The sequence below is a fragment of the Macaca fascicularis genome, chromosome 1 (genome assembly GCF_037993035.2).
Source record: "Macaca fascicularis isolate 582-1 chromosome 1, T2T-MFA8v1.1".
Lineage (NCBI taxonomy): Eukaryota > Metazoa > Chordata > Mammalia > Primates > Cercopithecidae > Macaca > Macaca fascicularis.
In genome coordinates, this window is record NC_088375.1 from 194,594,188 (window position 1) to 194,616,314 (window position 22,127).

The 22,127-nt window shown below is 40.5% G+C and overlaps 1 protein-coding gene across 5 annotated transcripts in view; it reads right to left on the reverse strand.

Annotated features, from left to right (window-relative positions):
- The window catches only part of ZMPSTE24 (zinc metallopeptidase STE24), a 46,352-nt gene that overhangs the window by 15,940 nt on the left and 8,285 nt on the right, over window positions 1–22,127 (reverse strand). For 2 of the 5 annotated variants that reach the window (XM_005543840.4, XM_005543839.3), the window contains exons 3-7: window positions 20,217–20,303; window positions 19,560–19,676; window positions 17,959–18,111; window positions 15,702–15,843; window positions 5,603–5,787 (exon numbers count right to left, since the gene is read on the reverse strand). In XM_005543840.4, the coding sequence (XP_005543897.1) occupies window positions 5,603–5,787; window positions 15,702–15,843; window positions 17,959–18,111; window positions 19,560–19,676; window positions 20,217–20,303 (684 nt within the window). Of the gene's footprint in view, window positions 1–5,602; window positions 7,002–15,701; window positions 15,844–17,958; window positions 18,112–19,559; window positions 19,677–20,216; window positions 20,304–22,127 lie in introns of those variants that run through there. The other 3 variants (XR_012421976.1, XR_012421975.1, XM_074011167.1) reach the window with 2 other exon arrangements.

Below are 22,127 nucleotides of genomic sequence, written 5' to 3' on the forward strand. Positions count from 1 at the left end.
ATTGATGTTTTCTAACTTTTTTATTTTTACTTTTATTATTTATTTATTTTTTGAGACAGACTTTCACTTTTGTTGCCCAGACTGGAGTGGAATGGCACGATCCTGGCTCACTGCAACCTCTGCCTCCCGGGTTCAAGAGATTCTCCTGCCTCAGCCTCCCAAGTAGCTAGGACTACAGAAATGTGTTATCACACCCAGCTAATTTTGTAATTTTAGTAGAGATGGGGTTTCACCATGTTAGTCAGGCTGGTCTCAAGCTCCTGACCTAAGGTGATCCACCAGCCTCAGCCTCCCAAAGTGCTGGGATTACAGGGGTAAGCCACTGTGCCAGGCCGACTTTTCTACTTTAGTAATAAGCAAAAATATAGCTAATGTTTTTGTTTAATAATAACAGTGATAACAGCTTCCATTTATTAACTGCCTATGTACAGATACTGTAGGTATCAGATATTTTACAAACAGTTCATTAATCTTCACTACTATAAGGCAGGTATTAATAGCCTTATTTTACACAAAGTAACATGGTCCTTAGGCTTCTGTTTTCACCAGTCACCTGCTTTCCAATATGAATTATGCATTATTTTATAAAACAACCAATTCTCTATTGTTCAGGATATGCTCTCGTCTCTTGGTTTGATGTCTGGATTTAGGAAGCTGTTTAGAACAGCATCAGGGTCACACTCAAAGATATGCTGACGTGGAATGATTACAGCTTAAACAGTGTGGATCACTTCCCACAGAAAGGAGACTTTCTTATTCATGAGAGACTCTTAGCCCTCGATTTTCTTTTCTTCCCACTCTAATTTCACATAAGAGAACAAAAATAGGTACTGCCCATCTATTAGTTTTCTTAGCATTTTCCTTTTTACAAAATTCATACACTACCTCATTTGATCCTCACAACACCAAGTTGGGCAGATGGGAAGAAAGGTCTTCATTTTAGAGATGAAGAAAAGGAGGTAAGAAATTAAAATGTCTTGCTACTAAATAGTGGGTAAAATCCACCTCTCCGGAGCCTGCATCCTTTCCATCATATTTATCAACTGGGAAGACTTTCATATAACCCTAGTACTTACTGGGGAAATACTTGCTGTCTTCTACAAAAGGGCAGCTTATATATATTTAAAATTATTTTCTTAAATTGCTTTTGAACATTTTGCATTTTTAAATTTTCTGTACAGATAGGGGTCTTGCTATGTTGCCCAAACTCCTGGCCTCAAGCAATCCTCTCACACTGGCCTCCCAAAATGCTGGGATTACAGGCGTGAGGCACTGTGCCTGGCCTTAAATTGCTTTTGAGACAGGTTGTTTCAATTCTTCTATTTGTCTTCTGAAGGGTAAAATTCCAGCCAGGTTTCCCAGTTATCTTTTAAAATGTAATAGCCATTATGGACACACTCATCAAAATGTTAGTTATCTCTAAGGGGTGGGATTTCAGGTAACTTTAGTTTTTTTCTTTAAATTTCTGTTAAAAATGAAAAGCTTCATGTTCTCTGTACCATCCAGGCTAACACCATCTTTGCATCCCTTACTGCATTGTACATAGTAGGCATTCAGTAGCAAGTGCTGAATAAATCTGCTTCCTAAACTTCCACCACATCTGTGTACCCTCCATGTAATTATTTACTTATTTCTTTAAACCAATCCACTTTTTAAAACTAGCCTTATCCTAAGTGACAATACATTTGTATGAAATCATGAGTTTGATACACTAGTTTCATTTTCCCCCCAATATACATTAATAGATATAAAACTAATCAAATTTAAAACGTTGATATACCTAAAATGATCTCACCAGTGGTACATGTGCCAAAAAGCAATAAAGTAATAACTGTTGAGTCTTTTTTGAGACGAAGTTTCACTCTTGTTGCCTAGGCTGGAGTGCAATGGCACAATCTCAGCTCACTGCAACCTCTGCCTCCCAGGTTCAAGTGATTCTCCTGCCTCAGCTTCCCAAGTAGCTGGGATTACAGGTGCCCACCACCATGCCTGGCTAATTTTTGTATTTTTAGTAGAGACGGGGTTTCACCATGTTGGCCAGGCTGGTCTCAAACTCCTGACCTCAGGTGATCCACCTGCCTCAGCCTCTCAAAGTGCTGGGATTACAGGCGTGAGCCACCGCACCCGGCTTGTTGAGTCAATCTTTGACCTTCTCCTTCACTTCCCATAATATCAATCTCTAAGTACAGTCATGTATCATTTGATGATGGGGATATGTTTTGGTAAGTGTGTTGTTAGGTGATTTTGTTGTGTAAACATCATAGTGTACACTTACACAAACACCTGTCTATCATGTTACCACACTGAATACTGTAGGCAACTGTAACACAATAGTGAGTAAGTGTGTATCTAAGCATATGTAACCTTAGGACAAGTATGGTTACAAACATGGTATTATAATATTATGGTAGCATATTCGGTCCATTATTGACTGAAATGTCATTATGTGGAGCATGACTGTACTTTCAATCCATCCTTTATTATGACTCTTGCACTTACTTGGACCTCTCATTCTGGCGCAGGCCCTCATTATCTCACGCTTATCTTGGTCATCTTAATGCAGTAGACTCCTGGAAGTCTCCTTGCCTCCAATCTTTGCTCTATTCTATATTCTGCCATCAGATTTGAATCTTCCTAAAATAAGCTTGGGCCTCTACCCAAATTAAACTTTCCAGGCCACTGGAAACAATCACTTGATGGCTTCAGGAAAAAGCATTCAAAAAACTGGTCCTGGCCTACCTTCCTATCCCCATCTACAAGAATCCATTTAATCATTAGTTTCAGAACAGGCATTGTGAACTTTATCTCTATTTATTCCTAGCCTTCAACCTGAAAAACCCCAGCCCCAAGTCAAACTTCTACCTACTTCAAATAGCCTCACTTCTAAGAAACTTGCTGACCATTAGAATCTGCATCAATATCTCCATTTCTGAAAGCCACACTATATCAGCTGCTACTCATGACATTTACCATGCCCTGCCTTAAACTCTAGGCTATTTGTCTCCTCTACTGTAGGTTCTTTAGGGTAAAACTATGTCTGTTGTATCTTGTCATGTAATATGTATTTAGACAGTAAAATATTTGTAGTTAACCAATGAAGCAAAGCAGGCTCTTTTTGTTTGTTTTGAAGACATGGTCTCGCTCTGTTGCCCAGATTGAAGTGCAGTGGAGCAAACACAGCTCACCGCAGCCTTAACCTCCTGAACTCCAGTGATTCTCCCATCTCAGCCTCCCGAGTGGCTAGAACTACAGGTGGGCATCACCACGCCCAGCTATTTTTTTATTTTTTGAGAAGATGAAGTCTCACCATGTTGCTCAGGCTGGTCTCAAACTCCTGGCCTCCAGCAATCCTCTAACCCCAGCCTCCCAAAGTGCTGGGATTACAGGTGTGAGCCACCACACCCAGCTGCGGGCCTCTAAAGCAGCCAGCAAAATAAGTCAAATCCCATTCAACATACTTCAAAGGACCACTCAATTGTTTTTGTAGCCAAAGAAAACTATTCTCATAGACATTAAACGTCTGTTATCTCTGTACTTTGCTTGTAATCAGTGCACCATTAGCTAATGTCTAGGTTTAGACATTACTTAACATTACCAGGTTTAGACAATGCTTAAGATGCCTCTTAAGCAGGTTAACTTTCTTTTTTTTGAGACAGGGTCTCACTCTGTCACCCAGGCTGGAGTGCAGTGGCACAATCTCAGCTCACTGCAGCCTCTGCCTCCTGGGTTCAAGCGATTCTCCCACCTCAGCCTCTGGAGTAGCTGGGACTACAGGCACGCGATGCCCGGCTAATTTTTGTATTTTTAGTGGAGATGGGGTTTCACCATGTGGGCTAGGCTGGTCTCTAACTCCTGACATCAAGTGGTCCACCTGTTTTGGCCTTCCAAAGTGCTGGGATTACAGGTATGAGCCACAGCGCCCGACCATAAGCAGATTAACTTTCTAAACTTGCATGATTCTCTAGTGCTATCACTGGGTTATTCTTTCTGGACTTCAGTTTTCCTATCTATAAGATGACCTTAATATGTCTTCTAATCCCTTCACAGAATTTTATTTCCTCTACATATTTATAATAGGCTAGGTACTTTACTAGAACCTGTTTTTAGGGTCAAAACAGATGCTCAGATGCTAATCATTTTCTGGTACTCTCTACATTTTGATAGACAGTACAAGGTATTTCACACATATTATTTGATTTAATCTTCAAAATCCTAAAATGTAGGCATCTTTAGCCTTGTATTTCTCAACCAGGGGAGACCTGACCCCACCTGAACCTTTAGGGGACATCTGGCAATATTCTGAGACATTGTCACAATTTTTGGAGGTTGTGGGGGGGAAATGGCCCCTAGTGGCGAGAGACCAGGGATGCTGCTAAACATCCTATGATGCGCAAGATGCCTCCCACAACAAAAACGTTATCTGTCCCCAAAAAATAGTGTGGAGCTTGAGAAACCCTATTGGCCTCATCTTTCAGTTAAGAAATCAAAGATTTAGAAAGCTTGGCCGGGTGCAGTGGCACACGCCTATAATCCCAGCACTTTGGGAGGCCGAGGCAGGCGGGTAACTTGAGGCCAGGAGTTCGACAAGCCTGGGAAACATAATGAGACCTCATCTCAAAATAAATAAATACATAGATAAATGAAAGCTTAACTTACTTGCACAGAGTTACACAGATGGTGAGTGAACAGGGATCTAAAATCATCTCTGTATGACACCAAAGGCACATTCCATCACACATACAAATACTGATGACCGTTTCTGACAGTTTGTATTGTTTCTTATCATTGTCCCCTCTCCCCCATTTAGTCTTGATATTTTAAATTCTGCTAATCAATATCAGTCAGTCTTATCCAGGAAAAGGATTCAGAAGCAGCTTTCTCAGACTCTCAGGTCAGATTCGAGAAATGTCTTTTCTTGTGCTCCCACTATATCTAGAGTCTAAAGCTTGACAGTAGCAATTAACGTATTGTACTGTGATTGCATGACTAGCTCCCCTTTGGACTGTAAGCTTAAGAAGAAGGTATTCCTTTTGATTTTTGTGTACCTAGTGCCAAGCAAAGTATCTCAGCACAGAGTATACATTTCATAAATGTGTGTTAAACAAATAAAACAGACTAAATTACATAATGTATCCAAGGATACAAAGCTACTAAATGACAGAACCAGGATTCAAATCCAAGTCTCTCCATTGCCAAAGCCTATAATTACTGTCTTAATAAAGCTAAAAATTAGATGTTTATCTTTTTATCTTGCTTGTGGGAATTCTTTGATCATAAACACATCAGAAATTTTATACACACACACACACACACACACACACACACACAAGTTACTGTTTTAAAGACAGCTTATAATCATATGAATTTTCTTACAGAGCTTCCAATTTTAATCTCTACATTCTATAAAAGCTTGCAAGGTAGTTAGCATGTAATAATAGTGGTAAACTCTCCTAAATACCAGAACTATAAAGGAGCCATGGTTTTTTATTTGATAGTCTCCCTGAATTCAACACTCACTGCATAGAAATTGATGTTATTTTGAGTTGTCACAGGAACTGTGTATAAAAACTAAGGTAGAGTCTCTTAGGAAAAAAGAACTCACTTTAACTTTAGCTTTTATTTCTTCACTGTTCCTTTCTTCCTCATTGCGGGGTTCCATGCCAGAATCCTCCTGGATGTCTTTGTTTAGTACAGAGTACTCTTCTAGTAGAGTGTCAAACAAAACTATTCGCTTGTTCTTGAAGAAGCCATAAAAATAAGCATTGCTGTGGGAAGAGCGTTTAGATCCTAAGGAAAAGACAGTTCAAAGCATGGAATATAATTAAAAAGTTTGGGGTCCTTTGGAGAGACTCCTAGAAATTTAATTACTGGAAAGGACATTAACATTTTAAAATCGTTTAATAGAAGAAAAACCATATCAATATAATTCACCACCAGAAGTGGAGAGTGTCTGTTTTTTTGCCAATAAATGTGCTCATCACAGCTTTATAGCAATAAGTAAATAAGTAAAGCCTAAACATCCAACAGTTATGGAATGATTCAATTATAGTAAAACTATAAAATAGAATTTTAAGCAGCCAGAAAAAAATTATACTTCCAAAGAATTTTAACAAGAAAAAGCTCACCAATATATTGTGAAGCATACAAAACTTCATATATATAAGGTTCCATTATTGTCAAGAAAAAGTGTACATGTATTAGATGGGTGCAAACGTAATTGCGATTTTTGCATTGTTGAAATTTGCTGTTTGATATTGGAATACATTCTTAAATATGGTTATGTTATATGTCATTTTAATGCACATTTCTCGTTTTGTTTTTTGCTAATGATTTATTACTTGCTGTTTATTTTATATTTATTTTAGATAAGGGAAATGATATTAGACAAAAAGCAAATTCAGCCGGATACTGTGGCTCATACCTGTAATCCCAGCACTTTGGGAGGCTGAGGCAGGCGGATCACTTATAGTCAGGAGTTCGTGACCAGCCTGGCCAACATGGTGAAACCCTGTCTCTACCAAAAATACAAAAAATTAGCCGAGCATGGTGGCGCATGCCAGTAATCCCAGCTACACGTGGGGCTGAGGTATGAAAATTGCTTGAACCCAGGAGACAGAGATTGCAGTGAGCAGAGATGTCGCCGCTGCACGCCAGCCTGGGCAGCAGCAGGAGACTCTCTCACAAAAAAAAAAAAAAAAAAGCAAATTCAAGCAATTTTCTTATTTGAGTTCAAAATGGGTCATAAAGCAGTAAAGACAACTCGCAGCATCAACAACGCATTTGGCCCAGGAACTGCTAATGAACGTACAGCACGGTGGTGGTTCAAGAAGTTTGCAAAGGAGACGAGAGCCTTGAAGATGAGGAGCGTAGTGGTAGGCCATCAGAAGATGACAACGACCAATGGAGAGCAATCATCGAAGCTGATCCCCTTACAACTACACAAGAAGTTGCCGAAGAACTCAATGTCGACCATTCTACGGTCGTTTGGCATTTGAAGCAAACTGGAAAGGTGAAAAAGCCTGATAAGTGGGTGCCTCATCAGCTGAGCAAAAATAAAAATAAAAAAAATCATTGTTTTGAAGTGTCATCTTCTCTTATTTTATACAACAAACCATTTCTCTATCAGACTGTGATGTGAGACGAAACATGGATTTTATACAACAACGAGCGATGACCAGCTCAGTGGGTGGACCCAGAAGAAGCTCCAAAGCACTTCCCAAATCCAAACTTGCACCAAAAAACGGTCATGGTCACTGTTTGGTGGTCTGCTGCCAGTCTGATCCACTATAGCTTTCTGAATCCTGGCAAAACCATTACATTTGAGAAGTATGCACAGCAAATCGATGAGATGCACAGAAAACTGCAATGCCTGCAACCAGCATTGGTCAACAGAAAGGGCCCAATTATTCTCCAAGACAACACCCAACTGCACATCGCAAAACCAATGCTTCAAAAGTTGAACAAATTGGGCTATGAAGTTTTGCCTGATTTGCCATATTCATCTGACCTCTTGCCAACTGACTACCACTTCTTCAAGCATCTCGACAACTTTTTAAAGAGAAAACGTTTCCACAACTAGCTGGATGCAGAAAATGCTTTCCAAAAGTTTGCCAAATCCCGAAGCACAGAGTTTTACCCTACAGGAATAAACAAACTTATTTCTTGTTGGCACAAATGCGTTCATTGTAATGGTTCCTCTTTTGATTAATAAAGATGTGTTTGAGCCTAGTTATAAAATTCATGGTCTAAAACCGCAATTACTTTTTTTTTTTTTTTTTGAGACGGAGTCTTGCTCTGTAACCCGGGCTGGAGTGCAGTGGCCGGATCTCAGCTCACTGCAAGCTCCGCCTCCCGAGTTTAGGCCATTCTCCTGCCTCAGCCTCCGGAGTAGCTGGGACTACAGGCACCCGCCACCTCGCCCGGCTAGTTTTTTGTATTTTTAGTAGAGACGGGGTTTCACGGTGTTAGCCAGGATGGTCTCGATCTCCTGACCTCGTGATCCGCCCGTCTCGGCCTCCCAAAGTGCTGGGATTACAGGCTTGAGCCACCGCGCCCGGCCTAAACCGCAATTACTTTTGCACCGATCTAATAAATATTAATAGAAAAGCATAAGCCCATGCCTATTAGGAAACATACCAAAATACTGAAATGTTTATCACTAAATTCTAGAATTATGGATTTTTGTTTCCTTTTTTTCCCCAAGACTTTTAAAATAAGCATACCTACTTCTATAATTAAAGCAATTTTTATAAAGACTGGAAGAAGACATACCTTTTTTGCTTTTGAGACAGGGTCTCTCTCTGTCGCCCAGACTGTAATGCAATGGCATAATCATGGCTCACTGCAGCCTTGACCTCCTGAGCTCAATCAATCCTCCTGCCTCAGCCTCCTGGGTAGCTAGGACTACAGATACATACCACCATGCCCGGCTAATTTTTTGTAGAGACAGGGTCTTGCTACGTTGCCCAGGCTGGTCTCTAACTCCTGGGCTCAAGCAATTCTGCCTCGGAATCCCAAAGTGCTGGGATTACAGGTGTGAATCACCACAGCCAGCCCATACCTACATTTTTAACAGTACCTGAACTATGGCTGATTTTTATTTTCTTCTTTATATACTTCTTTGACTTCCAAATGTTCTACAATGTGCAGTGAGTTGAGTATAGTGATTAAGAGCATAGACTCTGGGTTCAAATCTTGGCTCTGCCATGTATTAGTTGTGTAAATTTAGAAAACTTTCTTCATTTCTTTAAGCTTTAGTTTCCTATTTATGAAGCGAGGCTATTATCTACCTTATTAGGTTAGATTATGGATTACATGAGAGATTCTAAGTGAAGCAATTAGTATGCTGTCTTATCTCTATACTACTACAATTATTTATATACTTTTTTCAAAAAAGAAATGATAAATGTTTATTTCTCTTGAGAATCTGAAGTCTCTCACAAAAAACATGAATTTTCTATCTATTCATATATCTAATGAAAAGTACTTGGCAGTATGTTTAGTAGTAAAACTTTGACAAATAGAAGCTATTATTTATTTATTGCATTATTACATTTCTTTTCGGTTTGGTTGCCAGGAAGAGCCAAACATGTTTGTTTATTTTGTCTGTGTTACCCTTTGAAGTCCCATTCTTCTATCTCATTTCTGTCTTTTCTGATCTTAAATTTTTTTTTTTTTTTTTTTCTGAAACGGAGTCTCACTCTGTCACCCAGGCTGGTAGTGGCATGATCTCTACTCACTGCAGCCTCTGCCTCCCGGGTTCCAGCGATTCTCTTGCCTCAGCCTCCTGGGTAGCTGGGATTCCATGCACACGCCACCACACCCAGCTAATTTTTGTATTTTTAGTAGAGACGGGGTTTCATCAGGTTGGCCAGGCTGGTCTTGAACTCCTGACCTCAGGTGATCTGCCCACCTCGGCCTCCCAAAGTACTAGGATTACAGGCGTGAGCTACCATGCTTGGCCCTAATCCTAAATTTTTAAATTAATTTTAAAAATTTCTTAAATGCTATCTGAAGTTATTTATGAAAGTAAGCAGATTGTATGCACACAAACAAAAGTAAATTAATGTCTTACTATCTCCCACCAGTCCAAGTATCTCAAAGTGTGGTCCAAGGAATACACCAAAATCACCTAGGGGTACTTGTTAGAAGTAGATACTGGAAACACCTACTAAGTCAGAATCTCTGGGAATGAAGCCCAGGAATTGTGGGGAAAAGAAAGAGATCAGACTGTTACTGTGTCTATACAGAAAGAAGTAGATATAAGAGACTCAATTTTGTTCTGTATTTAAGATGCTGTTAATCTGGGACCCTACCCCCAACCTTGTCCTTGCAAGAGACATGTGCTGTGGTGACTCAAGGTTTAAAGGATTTGGGGCTGTGCAGGGTGTGCTTTGTTAAACAAGTGCCTGAAGGCAGTATGCTTGTGAAAAGTCATCACCATTCTCTTAATCTCAAGGACCCAGGGACCTCTGCCTAGGAAAGCTAGGTGTTGTCCAAGGTTTCTCCCCATGTGATAGTCTGAAATATGGCCTCGTGGGAAGGGAAAGACCTGATCGTCCCCCAGTCTGACACCCATGAAGGGTCTGTGCTGAGGAGGATTAGTATAAGAGGAAAGAAGGCCTCTTGGCAGTTGAGATAGAGAAAAGCATCTGTCTCCTGCCCGTTCCTGGGCAATGGAACATCTCGGTGTAAAACCCGACTGTATGTTCTGTTTACTGAGAAAGGAGAAAACCGCCTTAGGGCTGAAGGTGGGCCGTGCTACCGGCAATGCTGCTCTTTATGCACTAAAAAGGTTTATGGAGGTGTTTACATATGTATATCAAGTCACAGCACTTTTCCTTAAACTTATTCATGTCACAGAGATCTTTATTCATATGTCTTACTGCTGACCTTCTCCCTACGATGATCCTATTATCCTGCCACTTCCCTTTTTCTAAGATGGTAAAATCAATAAATACTGAGGGAACTCAGAGACCGGTGCTGGCGTGGGTCCTCTGTATGCTCAGCGGCGGTCCCCTGGGCCCACTTTTTCTTTCTCTATACTTTGTCTCTGTGTCTCACTTCTTTTCTCAAGTCTCTTGTTCCACCTAACGAGAAACGCCCACAGGTGTGGAGGGGCAGGCCACCCCTTCAAGGAATCTGTCTTTTAACAAACTCTCGAGGGACTTTTATACTTACTAAAGTTTAAGTATCCCTGTACTGGCCAGGTGCGGTGGCTCACGCCTGTAATCCCAGCACTTTGGGAGGCCGACGCGGGTAGATCACGAGGTCAGGAGATCGAGACCATCCTGGCTGACACAGTGAAACCCCGTCTCTACTGAAAATACAAAAAATTAGCCGGGCGTGGTGGTGGGTGCCTGTAGTCCCAGTTACTCGGGAGGCTGAGGCAGGAGAATGGCCTGAACCCGGGAGGCAGAGCTTGCAGTGAGCCAAGACCGCACCACTGCACTCCAGCCTGGGCGACAGCAAAACTCCATCTCAAAAACAAAAAAGAATCCCTGTACTGTAACATAAGCTTTTTATATCGCTGTGCCTGGCATGTAGTATACAGTCACATACCACATAATAACATTTCGGTCCACAGACTACATACAGGACAGTGGTCCCACAAAATTATAATGAAGCTGAAAAATTCCTATCACCTAGTGACCTCATAGCCACCGTAATGTTGTAGCAGAGCACACTATCTTTTCTATGTTTAGATACACAAATGCTAATCATCATGCTAAAATTGCCTACAGTATTCAGTACAGTAACATGCTAGATAGGTTTGTAATCTAGAAGCAAGAGGCTATAGCATACAACCTAGGTGTGCAGTAGGTAATACCATCTAGGTTTGCATGAGTATACTCTTGGTGTTTGCATGACAATGAAAAGCCTAATGATGCATTTCTCAGAACATATTGCCATCATTAAGCGATGCATGACTGTATATTCAATGATGCTTATTTACTGAATGGATTAATGATATCACTTGAGGTATGAAGTAATGTATTTGAGAACTCCAAAAATCAAAACATTCTACAAAAATGTAAGGCATTGCCATTTTTTCTTTAAAATGCTTCCTCTTAACCTCTTAGCAGCATTTAACATAGTTGACCACTTTCTCCTTAAAACACAATCTTCTCCCGGCTTTTGAGACACCAGTTTCTTCTGGTTTTCTTCCCACCTCAAGGGCCTCTCCTCCTTATCCTCCCTCCTGGCTGTTTCTCTGCTGACTCTGACCCTGGTCCCCTTCTCGTAAGTGCCCTCATTGATGGCATTAAACACCATCTATGTGCCAGATACTTCCAAATCTGTATTTTTAGTGCTGACCTCACCCTAAAACTCCAGACTCATACATACAGCTACCTATTTGACATCTCCACAGTGATGTCTATAGACCTATTTGTTGTTTGTATTCTTGTGTGTAGTCTTTTTTCCTGTCCAAAATTAGAATCTCCTTTCAGAGTTTAGGGAGTGTCACACCACGTGAGAGGCTGCTTCTCATTTGAGAAATCTAAAAGACCAGATATTTGTTTCTCCAGCACTCCGAGCAGCTAGCCCCATGCCCTGGCTTAGTCAATCAGATGCACCCCTTAGGGACTCTGAATAGTTAGCTAATTACACAAGAAAGCAAAGCAGTAAGGAATTAATTCTGCAGGTGCTAGTGGCTGAATCCGGTGTTCTGAAGTAGCCACAGCAGTGTCCTCACCAGATAGGCTCCGCAATATGATCATACATTCCTAGCCTTCCTATGTAACAGCCCATTTTCTGAACTTCGTAAACTTAATTTTCCCCCAGACTTTGTGAGATATCAAATATTGTTTCTGGTTTTTTTTTTGTTTGTTTGTTTTTTATTTTTGAAACAGGGTCTCACTCTTTTGCCCAGGCTGGAGTGCAGTGGTGTGATCTCGGCTCACTGCAACCTCCATCTCCCAGATTCAAGCGATCCTCCTGCCTCAGCCTCCCAAGTAGCTGGAACTACAGGTGTGCACCACCATGCCCGGCTAATTTTTGTATTTTTAGTAGAGATAGGGTTTCACCATGTTGGCCAGGCTGGTCTCGAACTCTTGACCTCAGGTAATCCACCTGCCTCAGCTTCTCAAAATTCTGGAATTACAGGTGTGAGCCACCACACCTGGCCAAATACTGTTCTTTTTTTTGAGACAGAGTCTTGCTCTGTCACCCAGGCTGGAGTGCAGTGGCACGATCTTGACTCACTGCAACCTCTGCCTCCCGGGTTCAAGCAATTCTCCTGCCTCAGCCTCCCAAGTAGCTGGGACTACAGGCGCCCGCCACCACGCCCAGCTAACTTTTTTTTTAGTAGAGACAGGGTTTCACCATGTTGGCCAGGCTTGTCTCGAACTTCTGACCTCAAGTGATCCGCCCGCCTCAGCCTCCCCAAGTGCTGGGATTACAAGCATGAGCCACCGCGCCTGGCCCAAATATTGCTTCAATAAGCAGTTTTTCTGCTTAAATCAGCCACAGTTGGTTTCTATTGCTTACAGAACTCTAATACAATGTTTAATAGGTTTCTCAATATGTAATATAACCATTAGAAGTCTTAATTCCCCAGAAACCTACTAGTCTCCCAGTTTTTCCCATCTCAGTAAACTACCACATATCCAACTGCTCAGGTCAAAAGTCCTAGGCCATTATCTTTGATGTCACTCTTTCCTTTATTCTCCCAATGCAATCAATTAGAAAATTCAATCAACTCTAGCCCTAAAACTTGTCCCAAATATATCCACTTCTCTCCATTAGTTACTATTATCCTAGTCTAAGCTACCATTATGTCCTACCTAGACTCTTGCCTCTCTTTACATATATTCTCCATACAGTAGCCCAGGATATTTTAAAAATACAAAGCAGACCATGTCACTTTCGTGTCTAAGCCTCCAATGGCTCTTCCCACTGAACTTAAAATCCAAACTCCTTACCCTGACTTACAAAGGCCTATGTAGTCTGATTCTTGCCTATGTCTCAGATTTCATCTCCTAACACTCTCCTGCTATGGTGCAGCCACACTGGACTTCTTTATGGTCCCTGAACATCTTCCCATTGACGTCAAGTGGGTAGCTCCTCCGTTTAGGTCTCAGCTTAATCTGATGACCCAATTTACAGTATCAACTTATCAGACCAAACTAGTTTAATTCTCTGCATAGCACTTGCTATCTGATAATATTTTGAGAGCAAGATTCCTGGCTTTTCACTACAATCTCCCTACCAATTTACAAATACGTAATATGTGTTGTTATTGTCGGCAACAACATTCATTCATTCGAAATATTTTTGAGAATTGTTACTATTGTTAACAATAAAAACATACATTATAGATGAGTAAATTGCTGTTTAGCAAAGCTAAGTTGTCCAAAGTCACACAAGTAGTTTGTCTCGAACTTCTGACCTCCCACCTCAGCCTCCCCAGTAGATGGGATTACAGGCTGGAGCCACTAAACCCAGCACTGGTAATCTGTGATAGAACTATGATTCGAACCCAAGCCTTTTGACCCTGAAGCCTGACGTCTGAAATGCTGCCCCCAACCTACTCAAATCTTGACTTCCCATTAACACCCAGCTCAGGTCATAACCCTCCATAAAGCCTTCCCTGACTATTTTATCTAAAATGAAAATAGCTCTCATACTCTGGATGTTGTAGGGGGGGGAAAGATAAAAAGAAAATAGCACTGATATATTTCACATATTCTATTGACTACCTCCACTGTCAATAGCATTAGCTATTATTTCACATTATCTGATTATAACTTAAGGGATCAGCAACTTAGGTTGCTCCTTTAGTAAAAGCCACTTAGAGACTATTCTGTTGTACTGATTAGTGATTAAATTTTTAGTTTAATATTACCTTAAAAAAAACCCCAAAAAAACAGTAGTTATTTCAGAGGCTAAAGAAGTAAGTATGAACTGGCTTACTCTTCTACCATTTATCCACAGACTTTTAAGCTACTCCAATTGTGGCTTTAGTTGGGCTATATATCCTCAGGAACCACTAAATGTCTGAAATTTCTAAGTTCTTCCAGTTGCTGTTGATTTATTCTTTTCAGTTGTGACCATCTCTATTTTCCTCTAACCCTGTGATTGCTTCTCAGTTTCTAGTCCTTCATCTAACATAGCTGCTTCTCACTGGTAATATTTTATTTTAGAGCAGGGATCAGCAAACTGCAACTCACAGGCCAAATCCAGTCTGCCATTTATTTTCATAAAGTTTTACAGGAACACAGCCATGCTCATTTGTTTAGTATTGTCTACGACTGCTTTTGCGCTATAATAGTAGCATTGAATAGTTGCAACAGAGAACAAGTGGCCCACAAAGCCTAAAATATTTACTATCTAGCCCTTTACAAAAAACATTTGTGAAACCATAGCTTAGAGGAAACACAACTGAAACCCAGAAGGGTGAAGTTACTTGTCCAAGATCCCATAACGGCAAGTGGCAGGGGCAGAACTATTACATTCATTATATGGACCTTATAAATTCTCAAAGTCATAGAACCTTACAACAGTTTCTCTCTACATCTCCGTAGGCTTCTTTGAGACTTTGGTAGTTGACTACCAAAGTCTCAAAGAAAGTAATAGACTGGGTGTTAATGGAAATAGACTGGGTGTTAATGAGTAGCAGTCAAGAGACCACTTAAATCTCAAAAGCAATCATCAAAAAAGCAGAGTATAACGAATCTGCAGTACTCGATGGTACTGTAGTCTTTGGTAATCAATCTTCAGGTGAGTCCTCCAGAACACTGGATATTTTGTTGGAGGAGACAAGGTCAATAACACTGGCTTTGTTTAAGAGCCTCCAAACTAATACTAAACAGAATCTGACTATTCAAGAGTTCAACTTAATTACCTGAAAGAACCAGGCAGATAACAGAAGTGAATAAATCAGTCTAACATATAACATAATATAATAGAGAGTGAAAAAACCTTGGCCAAAAACTCAAAACAATACTGTAAAACCAAACAAACATAGCTGCAGACAAGAGCAGGATTTGGCATCAAGCCACCAGTTTCTACCCCTGGCCTATGTTATCGATTTCTGTAAATCTTAAAAAGCCAAAAGGTAAACTCCTAGCCTTTAAATAACAAAGTTTAAAAAGAAAAAAACCAAAAACTGATTTATTCTTTTATTAAAATTTTAAGAATAAATCATCAAATAAAACAAACCACTTGAATAAAACCTTCTTATCCCCAGGTAGCCTTACCTTCCACAACATACACCTTCGTCAAAGGAAAGTCAATACTCTTCGCCATCACTTCAATTTCTTCTTTAAGCTTTCCCTCAGGCAGAGGTGTGAATTTGTCAAATAAAGGGGCAATATAATCAGCATAGATTGTGACAAGAACCTGAAAAGCAAATGTCAGAACAACATATAAACATGTTCTTAAAGAAAAACCATTCTTTATTATACAGATTAAATTATATTAAAACAATTATGTTGACCTCAAACTTGAGAACAAGGAACTTACTTGCTCTGGTATTCCCAGGCCCAAATAGTACCAGATAGTAAGAGCATAATATCTGTCTGATGAATTAAATTGAAATGAGTAGTCTGGTAACCGAGTAAACCCATGAATTTTATTTTAGAGGATAATGCTACTAACAGTGATTAAGATCTCTAGGTGGTAATAAGTATAGTCCTTTCAAAACTATCTTGGGGATTTCTGATGCTTCATGAGCCAATCATAACACGCAGTTCTGCCTTTGAGTGTAATCACAATAGACCTGAAGTCTTTCCTAAAAAAGAATTCGTAGAACTTGATTGTATGCTGTTACTTGGTTGGCTTATCAGCTAAAATTAATTACCTGTAGTTCATAATCGTACATTGTGGTTGAAAAAGCACTTCCTTAAGCATTTTTAGAGCATTTTCTCTGCTCTTTTTCCTCTTACTTTAATTTGCCATACAATTGATACCTGTAAATCCAACTACCGCCCATTTTCTGATCTTGATCCCATCAGTGGAAAATGAAACAATGGGCATTATGTAATTCAGACTAAAATAAACCTCAGCTGGGGCGTGGTATAACACACCTGTAGTCCCAGCTACTCGGGAGGCTGAGGCAGGAGGATTGTTTGAGCCCAGGAGTTCAAGGCTGTAGTGCACTATGATCATGCCTGTGAAATAGCCACTGTACTCCAGCCTGGGCAACATAGGGAGGCCCTGTCTTTTTTTTTTTTTTTTTTTTTTTTTGAGACAGAGTCTTGCTCTGTTGCCCAGGCTGGGGTGCAGTGGCCGGATATCAGCTCACTGCAAGCTCCGCCTCCCGGGTCTACGCCATTCTCCTGCCTCAGCCTCCCGAGTAGCTGGGACTACAGGCGCCCGCCACCTCGCCCGGCTAGTTTTTTTTGTATTTTTTAGTAGAGACGGGGTTTCACCGTGTTAGCCAGGATGGTCTCGATCTCCTGACCTCGTGATCCGCCCGTCTCGGCCTCCCAAAGTGCTGGGATTACAGGCTTGAGCCACCGCGCCCGGCCGGCCCTGTCTTAAACTAAACTAAACTAAACTAAAATAAACTAAACTAAAATAAACCTCATCATCAGTGGAGTTGAAGAGCTGATAGATGATAATTTCTGGGTGTACTGAACAGACCATTCTGGTCTTTTTCATTTGAGTTTTTAAAAAGTTATTATTTGTAGAGACACAGTCTCACTGTGTTACCTAGGCTGGTCTTAAACTCTTGGGCTTAAGTAATCCTCGCACCTTGGCTTCCCAAAGTGCTGGGGTTACAGGCATAAGACACTGTGCCTGGCCCTGAACAGACCATTCTGACTGTGTTGCAGTGTTTGTGTTGTGAAGCACTTGAGAGTATGGAAAGAGAAGAGGAATAGGAGATGTGAGGGAGGGAAGGGGGAAAAGAGTGAGAGGGAAAAGGAAAGGAGAAGAAGAGAGGCAGGAATAGGTGGCAGTTGGGGAGACAAGGGAAGACAAAGGAGAAGGAAAGGAAGAAGAATGCGTAAAAGATAGAAGGGGAAGGGGAAGTAGATGGGGCAAAGAAGGCAGAGAGTGTCTAACGGGGAAGGGAAAGGCAGGGGAAGGGAAGCAGAAGAAAGCCAGTTAAATATATGTTTTCTTTCTCTTGTCCCTCTTAAATCTCATTTCTCTTCAAAATAACCATGATTTTAGGCAGTGGAGGTCAGTCAGGAGTCATTAAATTATCATACTTAGTCATTCTGGTGGCAACTCACAAATGCACAACCCAAAACCGCCTGACAACGGAATCATTAAAAGTGACTAACAACTAGTTTCTATGACCTGTAAGAGTTAGCATAAGGAGAAGGAAATGTATGGTCAGTCAATACTCCTGTTTCTATAATCAAAAGCAGAAACCAAAGGGGAAATGTATATAAGCACCTATTTATATTTCAGCTGCTTCTTAAGAACTATTTACATGCCAATGAAGATTACAGTAATCTCACCAAGGAACTTTTGTAAAGAAAATGAAATAAAGATTTTACTCACCAGAGACACAACTAATGTAAACAGCCAGGCATAAATAAAAAAATAGTCACCCCCAATTTTAATAATGTAAAGTAGAAGTGAAGACACAGGCAACAAAATACACTGAGTCACAACAAATTTCTTGATTGCATCTTTCATGAAGAACCCCAAAGTCTGCAAAAAGAAAACATTACCACAAGAAACTGAGAAACTGGTTTTGCTTTTTAAATAACTAATAAATAACTACAAAGGATACATTATTAAAGCAATTTTTAAAATTAACATGCAGTGAAACTATATTATATGACATTAGACAGCTTAAGACAATGAGTAAATGTCCTGCATCTTACAGGTGAAAATTCATTTAAACATTATTAACTGAGGACGAGTGCAGTGCCTCACGACTATAATTCCACCACTTTGGGAGGCCTAGATGGGAAGATTGCTTGAGTCCAGTAGTTCCAGACCAGCCTGGGCAACATAGTGAGACCCTGTCACTAAAAATTAAAAAAAAAAAAAAAAAAATTAACCCAGTGTAGCGTAATTCATCTATAGTCCCAGATACTAGGGAGGCTGAGGTGGGAGGATTGCTTGAGTCTGGAAGGTTGTGGCTACAGTGAGCCATGATCCTGCCACTGCACTCCAGCCTAGGCGACAGAACGAGACCCTGTCACAAACAAACAAATGATTATCAGTAGCTGAAAAACAACAGACATTAGTGCTAAGAGTTTATAACATAAATTTCTTTTTTTTTTTTTTTTAAGAGACAGGGTCTGGCTCTGTTGCCCAGGTTGGAGTACAGTGGCACAATGATGGCTCACCGTAGCCTCAACCTCCTGGGCTCAAGTAATCCTTCTGCTTTAGCCTCCCAAGTAGCTGGGACTACAGGTGCATGCCACCACAACTGGCTAACTTTTAGAATTTTTTTGTAGAGATGAAGTCTCACTATACTGCCCAAGCTGGTCTTGAACTCCTGAGCTCAAGTGATCCTCCCGCCTTAGCCTCCCCAAAGTGTTGGGATTACAGGTGTGAGCCACTCTACCCAGTCGAGGCTTTCTTTTTTTTTTTTTTTGAGATGGAGTCTTGCTCTGTCACCCAGGCTGGAGTACAGTGGCGAGATCTCAGCTCACTGCAAGCTCCGCCTCCCGGGTTCACACCATTCTCCTGCCTCAGCCTCCTGAGTAGCTGGGACTACAGGCACCCGCCACCATGCCCAGATAATTTTTTGTATTTTCAGTAGAGACGGGGTTTCACGGGGTTAGCCAGGATGGCCTCAATCTCCTGACCTTGTGATCCGCCCGCCTTGGCCTCCCAAAGTGCTGGGATTACAGGCATGAGCCACTGCACCCGGCCTAAGTTTTTTTTCTTTTTATTTTTTTTAATCAACGTTGACCAGGTTGGCCTTGAACATGTAGCCTCGCCTCCCTGAGTGCCAGGGCAACTGGCCTGAGCCACCGTGGCTCCCAAGACTTTCAGCTATGATCTTTACCATATCTGCAGTTCCGTTTTTTCTCAATTCATACTCTGAAATAGTAAATTATGTTTAAATTATAAACAGTACAGGATAAAAGCACAGAAGTTTTTCACATTTAAAAGAGAACATTTGTTATTCTTTACTATACCTGTTGATTGAAACCATGTTTTTCTTCTATCACAAAAGTATTATAAAGACTCCATGGCAAACCAGTCAATGCACTGAAAAGTGTAGCCAACAGCAGAAACACCAGGGACTGAGTGATCTAAGCAAAAGAAAAAACAAAAATCTAGTTTTTATGAACTACTAGCAAACAAATCAACAAGTATTTGCTGAGCACTTACTACATCCTAAGCAATATGCTTGATTCTACGGATAATACAAGCTCTGAAACATCATCCCTGCCTTCAAAAAAGTTTACTTTTGAGAGAAGTAAACGAGAAACAAAACAAATCCTTTTCTACTACACAGGCACTATATGAAATGTACCTTAAATCATATAGACAAATCCCTAAGATAAAGAGCCTGGATTCTTGGCTTACCACATGGAAGAAAGTCACCTGATAACTAAAAATACTCACACTGGACTATTATGTGATTGAGAAATAAACCATTGCAAATAAGCCTGTGATATTCTGGGATTTGTTATCATAACTAATGTTATGCCAATACAGCATGGGTAACCAAGGACTATGCAGACAGAGAGGCAAATCTAACATTGGCAGAAGCCAAAAAATTAACTTTAGTAGAAAGCCTGCCAAGCCAAAAGAAATACCATGACAAATATATGCTAATAATCACATACCTCGTATTCTGGTCCAAAGCCAGCATAACCACAGAACCGTCCAGAAAGCCTCCAGAGATAAGGTATTCCTCCAAAGAGAAGAATAAGCTATAAAACGAAGCATACTTTGATCACAGTTGAACAGTACTAGAAACTATCATATGAGAAAGCATGGTATAAAGAAAGAAAGTACAAAATAATAATCTATTAAAAAAAAAAAAGAGGCCAGTACCGTGGCTCATGCCTGTAATCCCAGCACTTTGGGAGACTGAGGCAGGAGGATGGCTTGAGGCCAGCAATTCAAGACCAGCCTGGGCACCAAGGTGAGTTGAGACCCCATCTCTACAAAAAATTTAAAAATTAGCTGGGCCTGATAGTACCTGTAGACCCAGCTACTTGGGGGGCTGAGGTGAGAGGATTGCCTGAGCCTAGGAAGTCAAGGCTGCAGTGAGCCGTGATCGTGACACTGCACTCCAGCAAGGCAATAAAGTGAGACCCTGTCTCAAATAAAATAAAATAAAATAATAAAATAAAATAAAGTAGCAAAATAAAATTAATTTTTTAAAAAATAGACCTATTTAACATTTAGCATAATTTATGCATGTAGATGAGTACAAACCACTGAGAGACTAAATTTAGGCAGTTAAAATAACATTTTTGTCTGTACACTATATACGGATGAATTGTATGGTACATTAATTACCTCAATAAAGCTTTTCTAAAACAAAACAAAACAAAAACACACTTCTGTCAAAAGACCACAACAAAATCACAAACTAAACTTGGAAAGGTTAAACAGCCGGGTGTGGAAGCATATGCCTGTAATCCCAGCATTTCGGGAGGCCAAGGCAGGCAGATTGCTTGTGTTCAGGAATTTGAGACCCAGCCTGGACAACATGGTGAAACCTGTCTCTACAAAAAATACAAAAATGAGCCGATTATGGTGGCATGATTCTGTGGTCCTAGCTACTTGGGGGAGCTGAGGTAGGAGGATTGCTTGAGCCTGGGAGGTCAAGGCTGCAGTGAGCCAGGATCATGCCTGCACTCCAGCCTGGGTGACAGAATGAGACCCTGTCTCAAAAACAAACAACAACAACAACAACAACAACGAAGTTCGAAATCCAAAAGCTAATGAGTGATAGAAATGGAATTTGACCCATGTTAATATGGCTCCATAATTGTCTTTTCTGTGAAAGAAAATAGTCCTCTTCCATCAGGACAAAGCACAGAAGTAGAGAGTCATGTCCACTTACTGAACTGGGGAACAGAATGGGATTATCTGTGTCTTTGCTGGGTCAGGAAGAGGCGAGGTAAGGGCCAGACTTTCACAGGAGAAGTCTCTTCCTCAGCACCACCCTTTGTCTTGGTCTTGGGCAGATAAAGTGAACACAGACATTCACTAAATAACCAGGACATTAGGAGCTAGGAAGCAGCTCAAAATTTGAAAAGAATGCATGTTTAAGAAATTCTACTGCCTGAAACACATACAACTTTGTGGGACTCATTTGTCAAGAGGAATCAATTTATTTTTTCTCTCTACAGGACAGGACCTTAGGAGCACAATGATCAATCACATTCCTTGACTGGAAGCACAATATTCCCATTGGTTCAGACATAGTTCCTCATGGTTTCAGGGGTTTTGGTACTATCGTATTTCATGGGTATCCTTCCAATCTAATTCCCATTTTCATATATGTATCTACAAATAATATAGTGATTTATGTATGCTTTTAAAGAACGTATATAAATGACATCATATTGTACTTATCAGTCTATGATTTGCTTTTATACTCTAAATTTTCTTAGATCCATCCATGGTAGACTTCAACTTTATTTGGTATTATCAGGATATTTCCTAAAGTGTTTATAACAAATTACACTCCCATCAGCAGTACTTGAGTGTTTCTGTTTTCCCACAATCTCACCCACACT